Source organism: Typopeltis vanoorti, chromosome 10 (genome assembly GCF_054136105.1).
Source record: "Typopeltis vanoorti isolate ZY-2024b chromosome 10, IOZ_Tvanoo_1.0, whole genome shotgun sequence".
Classification (NCBI taxonomy): domain Eukaryota; kingdom Metazoa; phylum Arthropoda; class Arachnida; order Uropygi; family Thelyphonidae; genus Typopeltis; species Typopeltis vanoorti.
In genome coordinates, this window is record NC_143558.1 from 108534732 (window position 1) to 108551808 (window position 17077).

Genomic DNA, 17077 nt, shown 5'->3' on the forward strand with positions numbered 1-17077 from the left:
TCAAAAGTCTGGTCTGTCATAACATAGTATTGACACTAAACAGTATCCAGTGGGATGAAGCTCGTCTTCTCCATAGAAGTAGGTTTAAATATGAATGCCTTTTCAAAGAAAGTTGCAAAGCCCTTTTACATCAGCCAAATCTGAATCTGAACAATTGTCTCTGTCTCCCAAAAGTTTGGGAGATTTGTATTTTATGTAACCATCAAAATAGTCTTTAATAATATTATTTATTAATATTAATTTCTAGCACATGGCAACAGTTTTTAATTGGTAAACCAACAACTGCTGTATGTGCATTGCATTCCCATTTCTTTAATTTGCTTGTTTCTACACACTGATGGTGTACTGTTATTTTCAGTACAAAATATTTGTACTTTGATTTCATTAAAGTTAATTACTGTGGTTATCATGTAATTTATTGTTTGTAGAACTGGGTCTTGCTAGCATTGAAGTTGACGAAGTTATCTGAGCTCTGGAGGATGGCTTGGAGACCAGAATTGAGGGCAGTGGTGGATGATTTTCTGTAGATTGAAGGGAGTTGTGTAGGATAGGGTTTGTCAAATGAAAGGGAGGAGTGTATTGGGCATCTGCAAAACTGTGTATTGCGTTGGAGGTCAACTGAAATGGGCCATTGATATACAGAAGGAAGAGTGTTGGTGAGAGAACAGAACCTTGGGGAACCCCAGCATTAGTTGGATGGTGAGAGGATAAGGAACTGTCTATCATCACATCCAGACAGAAAGCTGGCAGTCCAACTGCAGAAGTCCTGAGACAGTCCAAATGATAGAAATTTGCTTAGTAAGCCTTTGTTCCATACTCAATCAAAAGCTTTAGAGATGTCAAGTGCAACCACATGAGATTCAACAAATTTCACCATGGTATTAGTCCAGAGATGGGTGATATATGAGACTAGATCTCCTGTTGATTGTCAGTGAGAGAATCCGTGCTGGTGATCGCTTAATAGCTTAATAGCCTTCAAGATAGTGTAGGAGTTGAGAATTGATGGTTTTCTCCATCACTTTAGATAGGACTGAGGTGAGTGAGATAGAGCAGTAGTTAGATGGCACTGATTTGTTGATTGGGCTGTATTCAACCCCTTCTTAAGAATGGGTTGAATATAGCCCAATTTCCAGGCTTTCAGATAGATACCAGTGGAGTAAGAGATAGTGTACAGGTAAAATAGGATATGAGTCAGTTCTGGTGCACAGACCTTCAGGACAATTTGAGGAATGCCATCAGGGCTAGGAGACTTTTTTTTGTGTTGAATTTATACAATAGGTTTCTGATCTCTTTCTAGCAAAAGGATATAGGAGCATTGTATGTTGGGCAGTTGAAATAATTGGGGGAACATTTGCCATCATCAGTTATGGTGGCATTGGAGGCAAAGTGTGAAAGCAGGAGATTAGCGTTTTTCTGTGGATGATGATGCAATAGAGCCATCTGGGTATGATAGGGTGGGAATAGTATTGGGAAAAAGTTATGACCAATTGCTTTGGTAAGAGACCAAAAGATTGGTTGTCATTTGGGTACACAAAGTAGTAAGCTTGTTCTTCACCAAGCTTATCTTCCACAATCCTTCTCAACCGTTCTCAAGTTTACTTGCATATATCTTACAAGAAACACTCAGTAATGAAATGCCTCTGTAATTCTCACATTCAGTTTTATTTCCCTTTTTATATATGGTACTGTGAGAGCTCTACTCCAATCATCTGGAATTCATCCTTCTGTCCAGTCCTTCTGAACTATGCGGTGCAGCCACTGTACAACTTTTATACCTCCTTACTTGAGCATTTCTGGTCGAATGTCATCTACTCCTGCTGCCTTTCCACATTTCAGGCTTTTGATGGCTTTTTATACTTCAAGTATGGATATGTGTTCCTGACTGCATGCCTGGTCAGTGTTTTTTACCACTGTGCTGTCATCACTGCTTGTTTCATTTAGCAGTTTTTCAAAGTAATTACTCCATGCTTCAAGGATATCTTTTTCTCCTGTTTTCATGTCACCTTTATCATCTCTAATTCCTTTTACAACACTCTTTCCTCCATCTCTGAGCTTCTTCAACAACCTCCAGAATATCTTCCACCTTCTTGATATTTATTTTCTATGTTCTTGCCAAAGTCCTCAAAGTCCATGACTTTTGTTTAGCCAGTTTTACACAGTGTTTAGCTTTCTTACATTTGTCTCTATAAGCACAAGCTGACTTATTTGCCAGGAACTTTTGATATGCTTTCTTCTTTTTCTTCACTGCCTCTTTAACTTCCTGTTTCCACCATGGAGTTCTGATTTTTCTATCCATGCACACAACCTCACCACATGTCTCTCTAGCTGAATCAATCAGTGTTTTCTTCAGGGCTTGCCACCGAATCTGCAAGGTTTGGTTCCTGCTCTCAAACTCTTTCATATTTTCTTGAATAATATATGTTTATTTTAGTCTACAGTTCACATCTGTGAGCTACTCAACTTTTATTCTCTTTAAAACTTTCTTACATGTTCTTCTTTTCGATATGAAATTCAATTTTATCCTGCTCAAGACTAAATGGTGATCACTTGAAATTTCGAATCCTCTGTACACTCTGGTGTCCTACACCATGTGGGAAAATATCGACAATAACATAGTCAATTAGACTTTTCTTATTCCTTGCCTCTTCTCTCCATGTGAATTTGTGCACATTTTTATGTTGGAACACGGTGTTAGTAATAACCAGTCCATGTCCTGAGCAGAAATCCAACAAGTATTTGCCATTATTATTAGCTTTGCTCTTTTCACCAAATTTTCTCAAAATATTTTTGTGTGTCTGACAAAGATTTCCTTCTCTGCTGTTTAGATCCCCAACAATGACCAACTTTCCTTTTTCATTGTGTCAGTTGCTTTCTCTAAAGCCTCAAAAAATTCCTCCTCCTACCTTAGTAGAACCTTCTGTGGGACCAGTTCCCCATTCTGATATTTGCCCACATCACTCTACTTGAGACTGCCTGCCATTCAAGAAGATTAGCCTCGTATTTAGTGTTGAATACTATGACTACTCCTTCTTTTCCTTGATTGTCATTGCCTGAATATAACATTTTGCATTTATTGCTCAGAAAGATCTCACCAGTTTTTGTCTTTTTTGTTTCAGTCACCCCTATTATGTTGATCTGGTACTTATTTAATTCCTCAGCTAGTTCCATTTCTTTGCCATTCAGGGTTCTTATGTTGATAGGTCCAATCTTGAACTCACATCACCACGTCCTGGTTCCTTGGAGAAAAACAACAGGGGGCCTTGTTTAACTGGGCGACACCCCAACCGGCATGAAATTCTGTCATGTTGTACCATCATTTAATATTGTGGTTTAATCCAATAAGAATACAGTTTGGTAGGCTAAATCACAAATTGCCAGCCCATCCTCTTTTATCCCCTAGATACTGAACGTACCTAGGTATCTACCTAGATACGTTCAGTATCTAGGTTGATACCTAACAGGGTGCACCATGAGAAGGTAAGGGTTGGACTTAGGTCAGAATCCCTGGTTGTTTTTCTGCACTCCTTTGAAGACTATGTGGAGGTCTCCTCTCAGTTATATAGCTTTGACCCTTAAGCACCCCCCCCCCCCCCAAGGTTATATGTTGATATTTTCAAGTTGGAGAGAGGATATAGCTGATATATGATGTAATCACAAGAAAGATATTTATTTAACCAAATATTTTTTTGAAACAACAAATAGCTGATATATAGTTCCTAAAGGTTGACTTGAACTGACTAATTGTGGACAAATGCAGTGAATGTCATTTCATTGTTGCCAAGTGCATTTCTTATGCAGTGCCTGCATACTGGTCTCCATGGTGGCTGCTAGTGGTGTCACTTGATTTTTGCACTAATTTAACTTGTTTATAGTCGATGATCCAACTGTTGTCTCCATTTTGACGTTTTTCTTCAAGTTGTCTTTGAAGTTGCAATTCGGATAGAGCATGTTTTCTTAAAGTTGTCTTCAAAGTTGCATTTGGATAGAGAACATTGCAGGCAGAGTATTGTATTAATGGAAATTTGCTGCAAGTAATCAATGAAACTAATGATGTGTAGCAGAAAAAGACAAGGGCTAAAGCCAGATAACTATTCTTAAAAGTTTATGGAGGAGACTTCCATAACCTTTAAGAAATGCTGAGAACTGACTGTGGGTTCAGGCTTAATGTCCAATCCTCACCTTCACGTGGTGCATCCCATTAGTAGGTATCTAGCTAGCTAGAAACAGAACAAATTAAAATGTGCTGGAAATTTAGAACTTAGATAACCAAATTGTATTCTCTATTGGCTTAAATTTACCACAAATAAACATGATAGTACATCATGATAAGATTTCATGCTGGATGAGATATCTCCTAGTTTAAACAATGCACCTTCTGTTTCGGTCATGGCACCAAGGAGAACAGTGAAGAGTTAGTTACTGAAACAAGCACATCAGAAGAATTGAAGATAGGACCCATCAATATAAGGAGTATCAATGGAAAGGAAATTGAACCTCCAGAAGAAATGAATAAGTATCACACAAATGTAATTGGTGCTTTTGAGACAAATAAGACTCAAACAGGTGAGACCTACTAAATAATAAATATAAGATGTTAGGGCAATAATGATCAAGGAAAAGGAGTAGCAGCAATAGCATTCAACACCAAACATGAAAATAAACTTTTTAATTGGAAGACCATTTCAAGTAATTATGTGGGGAAACTTCAAAATGGGGAATTGGACAAGGAAACTTATTTTTGCCTATAGTCCCACAGAAGGTTCCCCTAAGAAGAGGTGGAGGAACACAAGATAGACAGACAGGGAAATGCTGATGGGGAAATACTGTGTGAGATGGATGAGGGATATAGAAGTGGATGTACAGTATATGTGTACAGGAAAGGATTAAGATGGCCAAGGATGTGGAGACAACATGTAAAGCCTGTGGAGAGGTGTAAGATCGGTGATGATACAGAGGAATGGCTGGTGGGGGGCTATATATGGAGGTGTTACACCCAAGAAATGGTTTCAGTTGTACTTGTTATAGAAACAAAAATGAGCTGGCATGCATATTTATCAATATCAGAAGTATTCAAAATAAGGAAAGTCCAAAATTGTTGCATTGACAGAGTTCATTAGTCACAAAATTGTCAAAATAAGTGAGATATGTTTGAATGAGGATGACAACCCAACAGGAATAGAGTTAGAGGGATATGCTGTTTTTCATAATGGCAGACATGGTAGAAAAGGAGCAGTGCTGTTGGTGATAGCAGAGGAGTTATTCTCATCTAAGGTGGTGATGCAAGACTGAATAATGGCAGTGATTTTGAAGCAGTATGGTGTGAGGCAGAGGTGAGCAGGTTGAAATATTTATTTGTGTGTTACTATTGACCTGGTAATATGAAGGGCACTGACAGTGAAATATATAAGCAAATAAGTGAAACAAATAAGAAAATTACATTACATGTAATTTTAATTATTGTAATATAGATTTCAAATGAAGACGTAGCATCTAGATGAATTTTTCAGGTTTTTGAGGATCAGCTAATCAGACCAAATCTGTAATAGAGGGCATGTGAGGGTCAAGGGTCTTGGATTTGATCATCTCATCAGAGGATACTATTATAAATGCGTTGCTAAACATTCTTAGTGAAAATGACTCTCAAGTAGTGGTCAGGCACATGAGGATGTCTGTGAGAATGAGATATATGTGGAAATATAAGGCTGGTGAGTATGACAAACTCAAGAGATAGCTTGTAGCTACATCTTGGAATGAGAAATTGGGTGGAAAGGAGATCAGTGCTGCTTTGGACCTGCTCGTGAACTGTCTGGCAGAGGAAACGTCTGAATGCATTCTGAAGGTCAGGAGGAGGTAAGCATGAAAAGGATGAATGAAGAAGTAAAGCATGCAGTTTGGAAGAAGAAGCCATGATGGAGGCCACACAAGATGAGTGATGATAGTTAATTGCATGAGGAGTACAAAGAGCAGGTGAGAAAGGTGACTCATTAGTAAGGTTAACAAAAGTTTAGTATGAACAGTAGGTAGGTAGCTAATAAGACCAAAAAATTCAAGGGAGTTCTGATGATAATGGTCTGTACAAGAAAGAAAGATTTTCAAGGTGATATTGATTGGCAAAATATGGTAAATTGGTAGTCATTGAAGATGTGGTTGAGATGGTAAATGAGCAATTTATAAAGGTGTTTTATTGTTTTATCCCCATGAATATAACATCGTTCAGAACTTGAGAGCAGTAGAAAGGGAGGAGTAGCTACTAGTGGTGAGTAAGTAGGAGATATATGAGGAATTAAGTACATTTGATTTCATCAAGACTATTGGATTGATGATATATCACCATATGTCTTGAAGGAATGTGCCAACATACTTTTTTAAACATGAGTCTTAGATTGAGCCGAGTTCAAAGGAATGAAAAGAAGGCAACATTGTTCTGCTTCATAATGAAGGTGATAAGAGTAAGGCTTTGAATTATATGCTAATTTCTTTGTCTGGAGTTGTGGTCAGAGAATTAGAGAGGCTAGCGAGACCGAAATTCGGATTTGGATTGACAACAACTGCATTCGCTTTGATGGATAGTATGGGTTTGCAATCTACTTACTCATCATAAGGTGACAAATGAATTGACAAAGGGATGCATACAGAGTGGTATATTTAGATTTTATAAAAGCCTTTGATATGTTGCCACAAGCACTGGATTGGAGATTGGCTGTCTGGTAGGTATGAGCAAGTTGTGTCTGGGGAAGCTGAAATGTTTTACTTGTTCCACAGGTTCCATATTCAAAACACAGTTGACATTTTCATCGATTCTACCTATTTTCATTGTCTTTGTCTTTTTATTGCTGACCTTCATACCGTATCTATTACAACAGTTATTCAATTTAGTCAGGGAATCTTGCACACACTTGTAGTGGATTTATTTAGAAGTATAACATCGTCCACATAAAGCAAAGCGCTGACATTAACATCTCCAATTCTGATATTGTTTAATACCACTTTCCTTCATAATGTGATCCATATAGATAATGAATAACAGAGGGGATAATGTACATCCTTGTCTCACAACAGATTTAACATTAAACCATCTTCCTGTATTTCCTTCAATTCTAACTGCTGACTTGCAACTCAAATAAAGACTGAGTATTGCTTGATATAATGCCCCATTGACACCATATAACTGTAGTGTATTGAATAGCTTCTCTCTCTTGGCACCTTGTCATATGCCTTTTCCAGATCAACAAAACTTAAATACAGATCTTTGTTATATAGCCATGCTTTCTCAACTAATTGTCGTAAAGTAAAGATCTGATCCTGACAGCCTCTATTTGGCCTGAATCCAGCTTGTTCTTCAACAAGTTTTTCTTCTTCTCAACCATTTCTCAGGTATACTGGCATAAATCTTGCCTGGAACACTCAGTAGGGAAATACCTCTGTAATTCTCACATTCAGTTTTATTTCCCTTTTTATATATGGGTACTATTAGAGCTCTACTCCAATCATCAGGAATTCGTTCCCTCTGTCCATGCCTTCTGAACTATGCAGTGCGGCCACTGTAAGACTTTTATACCACCATACTTCAGCATTTCTGGTCAAATATCATCTACTCCTGCTGCCTTTCCACATTTCAAGCCTTTGATGGCTTTTTCTACTTCAAGTATGGATATGTATTCCTGACTGTATGCCTGTTGAGTGTTTTTTACTATCACTTATTGAAGGGGGGGGGGATATGATAGAGACCTATAAGTTGGTAAGGGGTTGTTATAGGATCAGTGCTGGAGAAGTTTTACAGAGAATAGTGGGAGATCAGGGGAGAATCAGAGGTCATCCCCTGGAAAGAGGGTGTGAGTAGGGAAGTGAGAGGCAGGTTTTTTTCGTGCAGAGTTGTGAATGATTGAATGCCTTGCCTGAGAATGTGGTGTCTGCCAAGAGTTTGAATGTGTTTAAAACACGGTATCATGAGCTGTGTGTGTGATAAAAGGACCTCCCAGATGAGTCTTTGACTCCATGAGGTCTTGGGGTGTTAATAATAATTTTAGTAATAATAATAGTAATCACTGCTTGTTTCATTTAGCAATTTTTCGTAGTAATTACTCCATACTTCAAGGATATCATTTTCTCCCATTTTCATGTCACCTTTATCATCTCTAACTCCTTTTACAGCACTCTCTCCTCCAACTATTTTCTAAGCTTCTTCAACAACCTCCAGAATATCTTACCACCTTCTTGATATTTATTTTCTATGTTAGAATGGGCAAAAGGTAATGGATGTCAGTTCAATGTGGAAAAGTGTAAAGTCATGCATTTTGGGATTAAAAGATTACCAGCTGGGTACTGCATAGATGGAACAGTACTCCAAGAGATTGATGATGATGCTAGGGACTTAGGGGTGTTGGTAGATAGGGAGATGAAGTTCAAGGGACACATTGCTAAGGTGTCCATGATTGCACATAGGATTACTTGGTCGTTGAGGAACACACTGACATCCAGAGATAAAGAGGTTATTATTCCCTTTTATGAAGCGTTGATACTTCCACTTTTGGATTACTGTGCTCAGGTCTGGTCACCTGGATTCTTTGGAGATGAGGAGGTTGTGGAGAGGCTTCAGAGAAGAGTGACTAAGTTGGTGAGTGATGTAAAAAATGCTCCCTGCATTGATAGATTGAGAGCTTGTGGATTGCAGAGGTTGGTTGATAGGTGGAGAAGAGGGGATATGATAGAAACATTTAAATTACTGAAAGGTTTTTATAGGATTGATGCGGGGGAAATGTTTCAGCTGTGTGATAGTGATGGAAGAACAAGAGGTCATCCCTGGAAATTAAAGAAGAGTGTGGTTAACAAGGGTGTGAGAACAAGGTTTTTTGCCTGGAGGGTGGTGAATGAGTGAAATTCATTGCCTGACTTAGTTGTGAGCTCTTCATTTGTAAATCAATTGAAGAAGAGATATGACAGATATTGTTTTGCTAGTTTGGGTCTTCCACGATGAGTCTACTGAGTCCTTGGAGATACCCATAATAATAATAATAATGTTCCTGCCAAAGTCCTCCCATAATTTTTGTTTAGCTAGTTTTACACAGTGTTTAGCTTTCTTATATTTGTCTCTGTATTCTCTAAGAGCACAAGCTGACTTATTTGCCAAGAACTTTTGATATGCTCACTTCTTTTCCTTCACTGCCTCTTTAACTTCTATGTCCACCATGGAGTTCTGATTTTTCTATCCTTGCAGACAACCTCACCACATGCCTCTCTGGCTGAATCAATCTGGGTTTTCTTCAAGGTTTGCCACTGAATCACCAAGGTTTGGTTCTTGTTCTGAAACTTTTTCATTTTTTTTTTCAATAATCTTTGTGTATTTTAGTCTGCAGTTCACATCTGAGAGCTGCTCAACTTTTATTCACTTTAAAACTTTCTTACATGTCATTCTTTTCAATATGAAATTCAATCTTATCCTGCTCAAGACCAAATAGTAATCACTTCCAATTTCAAATCCTCTGTACACTGGTGTCCTGCACTAGGGAGAAAACATCGCTATCAACAATAACATATTCAATGAGACTTTTCTTATTCCTTGCCTCTTCTCTGCATGTGAATTTGTGCACATTTTTATGTTGGAACATGGTGTTAGTAGTAACCATTCCATGTCCTGAGCAGAAATCCAACAGGTATTTGCCATTATTATTAGCTTTGCTATTTTCTCCAAATTTTCCCAAAACATTTTTGTATGTCTGACAATCACTTCCTACTCTGCTATTTAGATTCCCAACATGTACTTTACTTCTCCTATTAGATCTCTCCTAGGAATCCACAAACCCCAGTCCTCTCCTTATAAAGAAGACATTTGAAAAAATAATCTTTTCTACTTTCTCACTCCTCTTCTATCATAATGCATCAGGCTCACCATTCTGTCCCTCACACTTTTCTCTCTTATTACTTCCAGCAACACCCATGTTGCATTTATTGAAAATTTCACATTTTCACTCCCTTTTAAATCATGTCTTCCAACTGATATCCTGAACTTTGCAATGCCTCTCTGCAAAAGATGCAAGTGAAAGAGAAGCTAAAAGTAGGAAAAAAAATTTAGTTCAGTGTTGAAAGCAATAGAAAACATTCAATTCCAATGAAATCAGTACTCATAGAAGGAAAATTTGTAATTCTCTAAATGCAAAAACTAAACTTTTAGTAAACTAATGAACATATGTTGAAAAATAATATAATAAATTTAGTTTAATCCTTTATCCAAGTGTGAGCAAACAAAGTTTGTGCCTGGAAAATATCTTCAGGACTGGGGTAAGGTAGTACAACACCAGGCAACTCGTAGCAAAGGTGGACCAAGCTAACATCACTCCTATCTCAGTATCTCCCATAAGGAAAAACACAGATATGTATAATGTTATGCATTAAGGGAAGGGCCACTACCCAGACTAGTTTCGACCTTTATTGAGGTCTCTTCAGTGGGAGCCAGGCCCAGAGGTGGAGATACCAGGCAGAAGCAATGGCAGGTCATCTTTACCTATAGGAGTTGCCAAACAGTGTGCCACCTTTTTATTAAATTACTCAGGATTTAGAGAAAGATGTTGAAAGTTTATTTTTCACTTGGTTAGATTATAATAAATTTAGTTTAATCCTTCATCCAAGTGTGAGCAAACAAAGTTTGTGCCTGAAAATATCTTCATGACTGGAGTAAGGTAGTACAACACTGGGCAACTCGTAGCAAAGGTGGACCAAGCCAACATCACTCCTATCTCAGTATAGGAGTATTGAACAAAAGAACAAATTGAAAAAAACAACAACAACAACTAATGAATGCAAATTTACTGTGGTAATGCTGTGGAGACAAAAAAAAAAAAAATTCTAATGTTTGTATTGGCATTTTGTTCTTTTTGACTTTCTTCTAGTTACTGTATGCTCACAGATGCGAGACCCTTTGACATTTCTGCACATGTCAAAAGAAGGAGAATCCATTCTGATAATAGGGTAATCAATTCATCTTGTGGGATGAGTTGTTTATTATTACACGTCAGAAAATTAACTTTTCTTTTATGAACATTGTAGTTTTTAAAGTGGTAACTATTTTGCTTGTATAACAGTTGGAAATTTTTACATATAAAGCACATGATTTCGTTAGTTGTGACCAGTTCGTACAGCCTTTATTTCTTTTTCCCCTTCAGCATGAATTGACTCTTCTTGGCAGGTTGCCAGACTAGGCTCTCGTGTGGGTGGTCAGACAGTAAATTGGTTAGCTGAGTTTGATTTTTAGGAATTGCTCTAAAATTCTATATAGTAAGAGTTTTATTTTTTAATTTAATCTTCATCTCCTCAGGTTGCAGTTATATTAATGGACACACAAGGTGCATTTGACAGCGGTTCAACAATGAAAGACTGTGCAACAATTTTTGCACTTACAACCATGGTCAGTTCTGTAATGGTAAGTAACCCTTATGTCAACATTATTATAATATATGAATATTGTAATTGAATGCTTCTAAAACAAGACAATGATTAGCTACATGCTAAAAGAATGATAACACGAAAAATGAAAACAGAAGTGATTTGATCATGGCTATTTTGTATTCTGTGAAAGTCTGCAATAGGGATTTTAAAAAAAAAATACAAAAATCATAATTTTATCTTGGATATTACTTGTGGAGATATATACTAGTAATAGGTGGAGATATATACAATTAACGAAAATGAAAAGGAAATAACTGAAGAAGAATTAGAAATCAGCCTGAAAGAAACAAGAAACGGAAAATCACCTGGAGAAGATAAACTAGATTCAGAACTATATAAATACGCAGGGACAAGATTCAGAGGAAGACTCTTATTATTTTTAAATAAAATTTACTCAACTGGTATCCCCCCAATAGAATGGAAAAAAGCAATTGTGATTCCTATCTTTAAGAAAGGTAATAGAGATGACCCTAAAAACTATAGAGGTATCAGTATACTAAATTCATGTTACAAAATATATAGCAGAATCTTAAATAACAAACTAATTCTAGAGGTACAAAATGTATTTAGAAAAGGACGATCATGTATAGACCCAGCCTTTTGCCTAAAATTAATAATAGAGAAAAGAAGAGAATATAATTTAGAAACACATATTGCATTTATTGATTGACTTTGAAAAAGCATTTGACAAAGTTAAAAGAAACATATTATTTAACATATTAAAAGAAAGACAAATACCAAATAATATCCTCAAAGCTATCACAAGTATATATGAAAATAATCAAATACAAATAAGATTAAATCACGAGCTATCATATACAAGAGAGATAAACCAAGGGGTCCGACAGGGATGTCCCCTCTCAGCAACTCTTTTTACTTGGAAAATGAATAGACATGCAGGAGTATCAAAGAGACGGGAACTTATGTGGAATTATAAGGCAGGTGATTATAATAGTCTTAGACGTTAACTTCGAGAAGTTTCATGGAGGGAGGAATTGGAAGGCCGGGATATCACCAGTGCGTGGGAAATTGTGAAAGAATATTTGTTATCAGCAATGGTAAGTTGTATACCACGAGTGAAGAAGAGGATGCAATTTGGAGTAAAGTGGATGACAAACAATATTAAACAGGAATTGCATGCAAAAAAGAGGCTATGGAAGAGATATAAGGAGATAGGTGAAGAGATGCATGAGGAATATAAGACACAGGCCAGAAGAGTGACTAGTGTGGTAAGGAAAGCGAAACTGGAATATGAGAGGAGATTGGCCCTAAGATCCAAAGAAAATCCTAGGGAATTTTTTATCTATGTGGCCAGTAGGAGGAGAAATGACTGTGGAAGAATGATATTGTGGGATAAAAATGGGAATAGAGTGACTGATGCAGAGGACATAGTGGAATTGTTCAATGAACACTTTATTGGAGTATTTCATCCTAGAGGAGTCAGTTTTAATGCTAGAGGGATAGGACTGGTACGAGGTGTGGAGGTACAGGAGGAGAGTGTGTTTCAGATACTGAGTACTCTGGATGTCAGTAAAGCTGTGGGACTGGATGGTATTTCGCCATGAGTTTTGAGAGAATGTGCTAGGGAATTGACAGTACCTTTAACGTGGCTTTTCAATGAAAGTCTGGCTTTGGCAAAGGTGCCCAGGGAATGGAAGGAAGGTAAGATAGTGCCATTGCATAAGGGTGGTAACAGACTGGAAGTGTCTAATTATAGGCCAGTCTGTGTGTCATCAGTAGTTCTTAAGATCTTGGAGGAAGTAGTGAGGGACCGTGTACAGCATTGGGCAGATGAGGGTAATGTTATCAGTGAGCGTCAACATGGATTTGTGAAGGGGCACTCTTGTTTTAGCAATATGCTAGCCTTTTATAATAAAGTTATAAGAACATTAGATGAGGGAAAGGCATATACTGCAATTTTCTTAGACTTGGCGAAGGCATTTGACAGGGTGCCACATGATAAGCTGATATTTAAGTTGCAGCACATGGGTCTGGATGTCAGATTGGTCAACTGGATTCAGGATTGGCTGTCTGATAGGTATCAGAGAGTTGTGTATGGTGGAGCAGTTTCCAGGAGGCAGAGGGTTACAAGTGGGGTCCCACAGGGCTCAGTACTAGGACCTATATTGTTTAACCTTTATATCAATGACATAGCCAATGGATTGCAGGGGGATATTCAGTTGTTTGCAGATGATGTGAAGCTGGGAAGGATTATTAGTAATAGTGCAGATGTGGTAGCCCTGCAAGAGGATTTAAATAAGCTAGATAGATGGGCAAATGAATGGGGGAGTCAGTTTAATGCAGCAAAATGTAAGGTCTTGAGGTTTGGGAAACATCGATGGGATGCTGCATACTCTATGGGAGGAGTTATACTGGAGGAAGTAGGGGAGACGAGATCTGGGGTTGATGATTGATAGAAACCTGAAGTTTAGGGGACATATTGCAAAGGTGGTGAAGGTAACACAGAGGATTGCTGCTATTATTAGAAGGACACCGACCTGCAGAGATAAGAGGGTTATCATTCCATTGTATAAGTCTCTGATCAGACCACACTTGGACTATTGTTCTCAGATTTGGTCCCCAGGATTTGAAGGGGATAAATTAACTGTGGAAAGGATACAAAGACGGATGACAAAGATGGTTTCAGGACTGTACAAGGATAGTTATGAGGATCGGCTGAGAGAATGTGGACTGCAGAGTTTGGTGGATAGAAGGAGAGGTGATATGATTGAGACTTTTAAACTGTTGAGAGGTGGTTACAGGGTTGACACTGGGGAGTTCTTTCATTTGGTTGATCAGCTGGAAGGAGTGATGACAAGAGGCCATCCCTGGAAGTTATGAAAGGAAACTGTGAGCAAGAGGGTAAGGAGTGGTTTCTTTGTGTGGAGGGTGGTTGAGCCGTGGAATGCATTGCCTGATGGAGTGGTGGGAGCGAGAACGGTCAGTGAGTTTAAAGAGTGGTATGATAGACTTTGTGTTTCTCAGGGGGGGACCTCCCCTCAGTGAGTCTTGACAGACTTTGTCTTAGGAAGAACCTCCCTCGATGAGTCTTTTGACTCCTTGGAGGCCTGAATAATAATAATAATAATAATAATAATATCTACTTAAATGAAATAATAATAAAATGAAATAAAAATTTACATCAAGGAATCAAACTTTCACCTACAGTTAACTTAAACACTCTCCTCTTTGCAGACAAACAAATAATAATTACAACTTCTGAAGATAACTTACAGAAAGCTATTTTAAATCTAAATGAGATATCCAAAGATTATGGTATGATAATATCAACGGAAAAATAAAAAACTATGGCCTTTAAAGGACAAGATCCAGCAAGAACTAAAATAGTAATAGATAACAAGATCTTAGAACAGGTGAATTCATTTAACTACCTAGGATGTATGATCACTTATGAAAATGAAAAAGATATAAACATAAAAATCACAAAATATTTAAAAATAACAGGAGTAATTAACTCTATATTTAAACCAAACCTAGTTCAAAAACAAACCAGGCTAAAAGTATACAATACATTAGCCCTACCAGTCTTAATGTATGGAAGCGAAATCTGGACAATAAAACAAAAAGACAAACAAACATTAACAACAGCAGAAATGAAGTTTATGAGAAAAACTGCAAAGTATATCCTATTTGATCACAAAAGAAACGAAGATATTATGAAAGAATTAAAAATTTAAGAATATTAAAAAATATAAACATAAATGGATGGAACACGTTCAAAGAATGAAAACGGAAAGATTACCAAAAGAAGCCTTAAAGTACAAGCCATTAGTAAAAAGAAAACCAGGATGTCCTCTTAAACGATTCAACGATAACTTTTAAGGCCGGAACAGGCCATACTAGGCCTAAATCCTTGATTCGTATGATGATGATGATGATGATATATACTAGTATTTAAACTTTAAGCAATTGCATACTCCTTTATTATTATTTTTATTCAGGACCTCCATAGAGTTGCAAGACTCATAATGGGAAGCACATCTTAGACAACACAAAGTCTATCATATCACTTATTAAACTTATTGTACCTGCATAATTTCACTATCCTATCAGGCAGTGCATTAGATGGTCCAGCTATGCTCCTTGCATAGCTGGACCATCTAAACCACAAAAAACCACTCCTCAACCTTCTGCTTACCACTGCCATACTTCCAGGGATGGCCCTTATTCTCACTTCTTCCCCTTGTTCCTATAAGAGGGATCGGCCTTTCACTAACTCTGTAACTACCCCTCAACATTTTAAACATCTCACTGTTCATCTTCTGTATATCAAACATATCCATCCATATGCACTCAGTCTATCCTCAGAACTAACATTGTATATGTTTTGTTATTATGTTTGTTATCTTTCTCTGAACCCTCTCCCAGGTTAATTTATTCCCCTTCAAACCCTGGTGACCAAATCTGAGCACAATAAGATGTGGTCTTATCGGGGCTTTCTTAAATTAAAATTCTTATTAGATGGTAATCAGTTCTGATCCATTCATTGTATGTAGTCCCACCAATACAATTTGATATTCATCATTGGTATCAAGGTGATAGTCAACTTCTTAGTTCATGATTCCTTGTTCCTTATTATTTCTAGAATGTTATTCCACCAGGTTAGAAATTAAATTGAACTTGACAATCCAAGTGTAAGCAAACAAAGTTTGCATGTGAAGATTGGATAAAGAACTAAACAAGAATATAATTTCTTGGCAAGTTATATCTAAATCCTTATTGTTTCATTTCTAATCATTCCAACTACAATTCTGAGATATTGCCTTTCTGCTGCCTGAAGTCTTCTTCAACAGCAACAAAGAGAACTGAAGTAACTGGTGAACATTTCCCTCAACTTGAAGACTGAACAGAGAAAGAATTTATGCAAGCATCACTCAGAAAAATGACAAAGGTGGTAAGAAAGACACAGCCAAAAATAGGCATGGAAGAACAGGAGTCATTCACATCCACAATAACAACAGAAAAAAAAAAACAGTGATGAGAAGAAGAAAGTAGCACACAGTCACAAGGAATGATAGAGAAACACTCCTCCCAGATAATGATGGATTAGAAGAAAAGGAAATCATAGAAAAAGAAATGAAAAGACAACTCATAATATAGAAAGTGGAAATATCAAAGAAAATTTCTCAGTTTTCTTTGATATTTCCAAGCTGAAAATGCAAAAATCTTGGAAGAAGAAGAGTGGAAAGAAATATAAATCTAGAGAAGAATGCAAGTCACTGTACTAAGATTCCTCTGATTTCGCTGAAATCATCAATTTAAAGAGATAACTAGGTCCATGATTTGAGTGGAATAGGGCACATATCACTTTAGCAGTTACTTCTACAGGGCAGATGGAAATACAATAATTAGTTTCAAAATAATAAATGCAAACCATGAATTTGAGGTAAAAAAATGACATTCAAAACTGGAAAAAAAATTTCAAGATGCTGGTATGTGGCTTCTCCTTTGAACTCAGAAGCTTTGATATGGTTTATTAAAAAATTAAATATTAAAGATCTCGCTTCACATTAAAAAATGCAACCGCTCTTTAGTATTGCCACGCCAAATGTGGTGATACTAAAGAGAGATTAGTATTGCCACACTAATTGTAAGAGGATTTCATTTTCCAATCAGA

General features: G+C 37.1%; 1 protein-coding gene across 5 annotated transcripts in view; it reads left to right on the forward strand.

Moving 5' to 3' along the window:
* The window catches only part of LOC150102665 (atlastin-2-like), a 437615-nt gene that overhangs the window by 87062 nt on the left and 333476 nt on the right, over positions 1 to 17077 (forward strand). For all 5 annotated transcript variants that reach the window (XM_090399745.1, XM_090399748.1, XM_090399746.1 and 2 more), the window contains one exon: positions 11309 to 11413. In XM_090399745.1, coding sequence (XP_090255871.1) covers positions 11309 to 11413 — 105 coding nt within the window. The remainder of the gene's footprint in view (positions 1 to 11308; positions 11414 to 17077) is intronic.